This window comes from Macrobrachium rosenbergii, chromosome 56 (assembly GCF_040412425.1).
Source record: "Macrobrachium rosenbergii isolate ZJJX-2024 chromosome 56, ASM4041242v1, whole genome shotgun sequence".
In the NCBI taxonomy this organism is placed as follows: Eukaryota; Metazoa; Arthropoda; class Malacostraca; order Decapoda; family Palaemonidae; genus Macrobrachium; species Macrobrachium rosenbergii.
Window position 1 is genome coordinate 34,440,583 of NC_089796.1, and position 8,581 is coordinate 34,449,163.

The following is an 8,581-nucleotide window of genomic DNA, read 5'->3' on the forward strand; positions in this document are numbered from 1 at the left end:
CGAGCTGTGGAAAGTATATTTTTCAGTGTCGTATTTTTATTGGGTAAGAAACCGAACACAGTGATTCGATGCAACATAAATAAACTCCCACTAAAAACTTGATACAAAGAGGGAGTAGAACGAAGAACTTAACGTCGTTAAGCGTATTAAATCGCGTTCATTGATAAAGAAAAATGGCATTAGCAAGCCACACAACTCGAACGCTGTCGGCACCCGCCGAAGAAAACAGAACTGCACGATCATACGATGTTGGTCGTTATCGTACACTTGCAACATACCAACGGACTTGTTCGGCTCAAGAAAGACAGTGACGTACGTTTGTTTACAACGGGTCGGGTACACTGAGTCAGAGTCAGACTGACATTTAGCTCATTTGTGGTTCCATATACGTTGTGGTCGGGGACCAGAAAAATCCCTACTACATTTCATCATCTCGCCGTGTAAGGAATTCCGATCCAGGTAAGCTCAATGTTTAGATGGCCTTATTGATCACGACAGACTATCCGTGTGCTAAACCCTAGCCTGATCTTGTTATTGGCAGGAATGCTAACAGGCGACTTAAAACTTTGTTAAAAGACGAATGTTGTTGAATGGAGTGGGAATGCAATCGGCATCATGGCAAGTCTCTCTCTCTCTCTCTCTCTCTCTCTCTCTCTCTCTCTCTCTCTCTCTCTTAGTGCAAGTTATAGGTTGCCTTGTGTGATTCAACGGTACCTAAGTCAGTGGCATAAATACGAGCACCATTGTTCGGTATTTCAAACGTTCGAATAGAATATGAAAATATAAAGGAAACGATTACCCCAACCGTTATCATGAAATTTGCATGGCGTAGGTTAATGTTGGATTTATTCACTTAGGCTACATATATCGTGTTTTGGTATTTCGTTTTTTACAATGCTTTACCCACGTCTTTTATATCATATTTTTTTTATCATACCAGCAGCCCCCCACATTTTTTTAATCATACCAACCCAGCCCCACACACACACACAGTGTGTTTTATGGACACCATACACAATTGTTGTGTGCGTGTAAAGGATGTGTGATAATTTAAAACGATATGAAGTATAAGGTAGGGTAAAGCATGTGTAAGGCTAAGAAACGAAATACCAAGACTTTCCGTTCTTAAATTTAATCCCAAGTTCATTATGGTTAACCCTGGAGCCGTAATCAGTACCCTCACATAGTCGTATGCAGTGGAAGTGCGTGTCGTGTCCTGTTTAGCGTGGTCAGTACTTAGGAGTGATGTTTGGTTGGTGTCGCGAAACTGTTTAGTCCTCCAAATTGTTTCGTTATATTGGTATGGGATCGATACGATCATGTGACATCAGGCAGCTACGTTACTGCTGGTCTCATGTCTGTCTCCGACGAGGACGATGTCAACTTGCGAAGCTTCGTTTCTCGATATGAACTTGCAATTCAGTGGGTGAACCAAGTCAAGTATTGCCTGATGCTGGTCAAAATCCCACAGAGCTCTAAAACAAAATATTCTCTACACTGTATCAGGCATCAAGCAGTAACACCCATACACCACGAACATTCATAGTAACCATGTTTTGAATCTGTAACTGTACCTTGCAGTGCATTTCTTCCCTTGCTGTAACGGTACATTGGATCTTCGAGCATTCAGTTCAAGATACTTCAGCCTCATATCAGGGGTGAAGAAAAATGATTTTCGGATGTAAGATGTATTTGTACTTTTGACATAAAATGTAAATTTTTTAAGACTCGTTCTGCTCGCGTTTGCATGTGCGTGTAAGAGTTTGTGCGCGTCTAAGTGACTTTGTGGTAGCTGTTCGGGGAAGGGTTGGTGGTTGCGGAGCGGATTTGGGGGTTGAGGTTCAGCTAGTGACGCGCTGGGAAGGGTGCCAGACAGCGCGGGTTAATACCCGAATCCGAGTGAGACCCGGGTTCAATTCTCGAACTAAAGCAAAAGGGAAAAAATCAACGGGAGTGTACCGTAAAATCTAGCATGCTTTACCTTGTTGTCAGTCAGCGCGTTTTGAGTCCCAGCTCTGGTGTAGAGAGAGAGAGAGAGAGAAACACGTGAATATTGACTGCTGGGCCAAAACGCATGCCATGAGAACGGCAATTCCCAAGCTTCCCAGTTCATTCGTAGGGTACAGTTATTAGATTGGGCTTGCCTCGTTTCACGTCATGTAGGATTATTGTAATGGTTTCATTTTTACACACCAATTTTACGGTCATATATTGCGTTGGTGTAATAGAATAAAACAATAGGCTATGCCTTGCCTCATGGGGGTTTGTGGGCGGTTTGTCAGGGACCTCTCGATTCGCTGGAAGACTTTTGCAATGAAATTGGGTTTATCAACCCAAGGGTACCAAAACCACCAACATCGTAGTCCGGAAGTCTGCTACAAGCAAGCAGGAACTTAATCATTACTCCTATGCCAACAATTCCGTAGGGGGGGGGGGCGGCGTAATAGTGCCGTCAGTGCACGTAGGCATTACATGAGGTTCTTTGCAGCGTGCCTTCCGACCCTAGCTGCAACCCTTTCTTTCCTTTTACTGTACCTCCTTTCACGTTCTCTTTCTTCCATCTTACTTTCCACCCTCTCCTAACAATTGATTCATAGTGCAACTGCGAAGTTTCCCTCCTGTTTCACCGTTCATACCTTTTACTGTCAATTTCCTTTTCGACACTGAATGACCTCATAGGTCCCAGTGCTTGGCCTTCGGCCTAAACTCAATATTCAATTCGGTTCGATTCAATTAAATTCTATGCCAACAGAGATATAAAGGGCTTTGAAAACTCACCCATCCAGCCGACCTTACTCATGACTCGAACTAGGAACATTTGTATGTTACCTTTACCTGTCGTATACTGTTTTCTCTGTCTGATGTTATTTATTATTTCAATGTTATTTCCATAAGTAAGAGCGTTCTCTCATGCGGAATTTTGCTTAACAAGTCTATGGGCTTTGAAAGGTTGTTCCATGTGTTGTGATTAATAATAGTAGGCCTACTCATCATCTGTGGATGTAATTAAATTACCTCGTGACTGATGTGGCAATATCGGTTACCGTAGTTTCTCACGCATGCAAAATGAAGGTGTGGCTAATTAACCGAGCCATATGGGGTTCAATCAAACGCGATTTCTTTCATTTAAAAGGTGACTCCTTTGCGTGACAATATGAATTGACTAATATTAGGAGGGAGGGTGTTGAGAAGACACTGTAGGCGCTCATATGATTATTAAGTAGGCGTTTCGAAATCTAGATGCTCATTTCATTCCAGATTGTTTATGACTGTGGTAGTGTTTCTCACGTGCGAGTTTTCCTTCGTTTCGGGGGAAGTAACCAGGTTCTAAAACAATTTTGCTTTGCGGTAAGTATTATTTAGTAAAGAGAAGTTACATAAGGTGAATAAGTTTCTCACGAACAGTAAATAATGAAAACGTCGTGTGAACTTAATTACCAGACGATTCGTGGTCCCTAAATAAGATTTAATATAATTAAATAATTGCCGTCCCCCTCCTTTATATATATATATATATATATATATATATATATATATATATATATATATATATATATATATATATATATATATATATATATATAATGTGTGTGTGTGTGTGTCTGTATATATATATATATATATATATATATATATATATATATATATATATATATATATATATATATATATATATATATATTTATATATATATATGTGTGTATGTATGTATGTATGTATGTATGTATGTATGTATGTATGTATGTATGTATCTTTCGTTGCCAGGTGGGTATTGTGTCCTTGTTCTGATAATCTGGATGTGGACTTGAATCTTGCTACGAACGTCAGAATCACTTCATATTTTTTTTTTTTCATTCGGATCATTGGCTTTGTAGTGTGTATCCAATATGTTGAGGGAAATCTAGAAGTTAAGAAGGCATTTTGGTTGTTACGATTACACTTGGGACTGACCTTGCAAGCTGGATTGCTTTAGGTACATTGTATAAAATTTATTGTGAATTTGTTATATTAGTTATCTTTTAGTTTAGTTATCGTTTAGTCGAGTGGTTGACTGCAATTAGCATTAAGAAAGGCATGGGTCCAATTAGCCCTTCCTCAACTACTTCCTGAGAAGCGGAAAACAACACCAGTTGAATTGTTCAGAGTAGAAGGGTGCAGGTAATTGTGTGTGTGTATGTGTATATATATATATAATATATATATATATATATATATATATATATATATATATATATATATATATATATATATATATATATATATATATATATATGTATAATTTTATCACATCCCCGTGATTCATATACAAGCATTAAATTACAAAAGTCCTTTAATATCCAATTCGTTCTACCTCGGAAATAATATATTTTCATATAGGTTACCGAAGGGGAGATTTTTAGTTAAGTTCGTCGTCCTTTACCCACACGGCCAGTGCTGTGTGTTGCACTTAGGTATACAGAAGGAAATTCAGCAAAATGAAATGTCTAGAAGGTTATGTACCTTTAGCCAGTTAGCTTCTCTAGCCACTGCCAGCTTTATCAGACTAAAACAGAAGTACCATGGAGTAACGAGGAATGTTCTGATGCCTTAAAACAAGCAAATGTTGAAGTGGAATTGTTTAGAATGCTAAACTGGTAGTTGAAAGGTATATTATATACATATTGTGAAAAGCTCATCAGCTAACAGACTGTTAGCTTATTAGCTAATAGACTAGTTCGTCTTTGGACATTGTTTTTTTTTTTTTTTACGAAATGTTTGTAGTAATAACTATCTGCTTGGCATTGGTAACATCACACATCAACAGTTGCTTGTTTGTAGGAAATGACATCAGAACATCCACATTCCAAAGTTTTTTTTTTTTTTTTTTGATGAGGCTAACAGTTGCTAACGAAAGCTTTCTAAATAAGTAATATTTATACTACTGTGGAATTTCCGTCCTTTTACAGTTATATACATAGCTGACGTACCCGGCGTTGCACGGTAAAAACTTGAAGTGTAGAACACACCCAGACCATAGAATATACCCAAAGCGTAGAACACACCCAGATATTTATTTATCTCAATTAGACAGGAAAAGGAATTAAATCTATAGTGTAATATCAAAGAATTTGTATTTTTTGGTTTTAAAAATATAAATACAGTATAAAAATTATAAAGTAAAATCTTTCACAAATACACTAAAATACTAATTTAACATAAAACTTGACTGTAAACAACATTTTTAGTTTCATCAGGAGCAAGAATAAATAAAGTCGTGGGTGAACCCACCTTTGAGCAAGCAACATAAAGTTGCCTGTGGCAAAAACATGACAATCTAAAATTCACTCCACTGTACTTAGTAGATTGTCCCTGTGCCTTGTTGTTCACGATCGAGAAGACAAGCCTCGCTGGAAAATGCAAACTCTTAAGGTTAAAAGGGAGATCTGTCGGAATGAGTGGTATCCATGGGATAAAAACTGTTTCGCCCTCTCTCTTTCCTGTTTAGATAGATGCTTCAGTTACATTGCCCAACATGTTTAACATTTTATATTTCACCCCTTCTAACCCCCCCCACACTCCTATGAGGGATGAACTTGGATTTAAAGGGCATCGGGAGTGTCACTACAGTGAACCCCGTATTCGCGGGGGATGCGTCCCACACACCCCTGCGAATAGGTCAAATCCGCGAATGCTTAAAACCCCTCTAAAAACACTTTAGAACTGCCCATTTTGATAGCTTAAACCAAGAAAAACCCTGTAAAAATGCTTATACCTGAGTATTTTAATAGTTTTATCACAAAAAGTGCATTTATTCATTAAAATTATATGAAAATACAGTAATTAGTGAATATATCTCAGTGAAAAATACCGCGAATGGGCGAATTTTCTGCGAAAAATGGCTAGATATGTTCCACAGAGAAACCTGCGAATGGGCGAATTTTCCGTGAAAAATGGCTAGATATGTTCCACAGAGAAACCCGCGAATGTGTGAGCCCGCGAATCATTGGGTTTACTGTATTTATCTTGGTGACCGCAGAAACTGTGGAATCGACACTAATATCTGTCGTTTTCAGTCATTTTCACATGTCACCCCTTCCCACCCCCAACCCACTTTGGTGCCAGTGATGTCTTACCCCCACAGTATTCTTTTCCAGGTAGTAAGTCTTATGTAGGCTATACCAAAATGAGGTATGATAAACTCACCCAGTTGATTTAGTTCCCAAGTCTATGGGCAGAACCAGCCCCATTTCAGAGAATCCCTTCCCACCCCCCCCCCCTTTGGTTCCCTTTGGTGCTAGTGATGTCTTACCCCCACAGTATTCTTTTCCAGATAGTAAGTCATATGTATACCAAGTTGGGTTGAAATGGCTCAATGCATTTCAGAGTTATGCTGGAACATTCATACATACATCCATTTATATATAATATATATACATATATATACAGTGTATATATATATATATATATATATATATATATATATATATATATATATATATATATATATATATATATATATATATATTACACAGGTGAAAAATACGGGTGTAGGTCACAGGCTTTATTTCCAAGCCATTGACGAAGGACTGAAACAGAGTATAAGAAGTCACAAATATATATACTACAGGAACAGCACTGGCAAACATACACAACCTTTAGAGACTACATATCTACCCACAGGCCGGTGTCGAGGTAGGAGTGGCCTTCAAAACTCATTTGGCTAAAAATCACAATATACTCTCAGGGGACAATACTGATAAACATACCGACCATAAGCGACCTCAGATCCACACCTGACAGGTGTCAGGGAGGCGGAGTTTGGAAACTCATTATCACTACTGCCCCTGTACTGCATTTATAAATATGATAATCCTATTTTCATACATCTCTACTGCCTGCCTTAAAATTTAAACAATTTACAAATTTCTTTTGATATTAAGGGATCAAGTTTATACATCTCTGACCGATATTCATATTATGGTTGTAACTTTCTTTATAAAGCTAGATTCAGTGATATTCCTTTTCCAGTGCATTATGAGAATATACAATCCTTTTTGCCCCTTCCCACTTGATAGCATGATTGTTCTGACTAACATGTACAAAAATACCACTGTTCCCCTGTGCATATCTCACACATTTCTTATGCTGTTCAATTCTTTTCTCCAGTGCTTTCCCCGTTTGGCCAATATAAAAATTGGCACAAGACTTACATGGAATTTTATATACATACCCTTTAGTATTGTCAGGGGAGTTCTTGATAAGTACATTTTTCATTGCTTTATTGTTCTTAAATGCTACATGAACACCAAAATTCTTAAGAAGATGGGGATATCTTTCATATAATTATTATAAGACATTAGAAGCAAATTTTTTGTGTTGTAAGGTTCTTTTTGGTTTTCATACATAGTCTTTTTTGCTGCTTCAAATGCACTGTTTAATACACTGTCCGGATAGTTCAATTTCTTGCCTCCATTCCTAATCTTATCTATTTCCTCATTAATATATTCAGGGAATAGATAAGATCAGGAATGCAGGCAAGAATTTGAAATATCTGGACAGTGTATTAAACAGTGCATTTGAAGCGGCAAAAAAGACTATGTATCAAAACCAGAAAGAACCTTATAACACAAAAAATTTGCTTGTACTGCCTTATAATAATAATATGAAAGATATCCCCCATCTTCTTAAGAATTTTGGTGTTAATGTCGCATTTAAGAACAACAAAACAATGAAAAATGTACTTACCAAGAACTCCCCTGACAATACTAAAGGATGTGTATATAAAATTCCATGTAAGTCTTGTGCCAACTTTTATATTGGCCGAACGGCTAAAGCACTGGAAAAAAAGAATTGAACAACATAAGAAATGTGTGAGATATGCACAGGGGAACAGTGGTATTTTTGTACATGTTAGTGAGAACAATCATGCTATCAACTGGGAAGGGGCAAAAAGGATTGTATATTCTAATAATGCACTGGAAAGGAATATCATTGAATCTAGCTTTATAAAAGAAAGTTACAACCATAATATGAATATCAGTCAAGGGATGTATAAACTTGATCCTTTAATATCAAAAGAAATTTGTAAATTGTTTAAATTTTAAGGCAGGCAGTAGAGATGTATGAAAATAGGATTATCATATTTGTAAACTCAGTACAGGGGCAGTAGTGTTAATGAGTTTCCAAACTCCGCCTCCCTGACACCTGTCAGGTGTGGATCTGTGGTTGGTATGTTTATCAGTATTGTCCCCTGAGAGTATATTGTGATTTTTAGCCAAATGAGTTTTGAAGGCCACTCCTACCTCGACACCGGCCTGTGGGTGGGTATGTGGTCTCTAACAGTTGTGTATGTTCGTCAGTACTGTTCCTGTAGTATATGTATCTGTGACTTCTTATACTCTGTATCAGTCCTTCGTCAATGGCTTGGAAATAAAGTCGAAACCGGTCAGGACCTACACCCCGTCTCTTATTTTTCACCTGTGGTAATGTGTAATAAATAAATCTCATTACAAAAGTTATAATATATATATATATATATATATATATATATATATATATATATATATATATATATATATATATATATATATATATATATATA

General features: G+C 37.1%; 1 protein-coding gene across 4 annotated transcripts in view; it reads left to right on the forward strand.

The window, feature by feature from the left end:
* The first annotated feature begins 205 nt into the window (after positions 1-205).
* LOC136836377 (protein mono-ADP-ribosyltransferase PARP12-like) overlaps positions 206-8,581 on the forward strand; it is a 79,570-nt gene continuing 71,194 nt past the window's right edge. Inside the window, exon 1 of one of the 4 annotated variants that reach the window (XM_067100569.1) lies at positions 206-459. Coding sequence is in view for 1 of the 4 variants with exons in the window: in XM_067100568.1 (XP_066956669.1) it covers positions 3,241-3,348 (108 nt within the window). In the remaining 3 variants the exon portion in view is untranslated. Of the gene's footprint in view, positions 460-1,183; positions 1,682-3,212; positions 3,349-8,581 lie in introns of those variants that run through there. The other 3 variants (XM_067100573.1, XM_067100571.1, XM_067100568.1) reach the window with 3 other exon arrangements.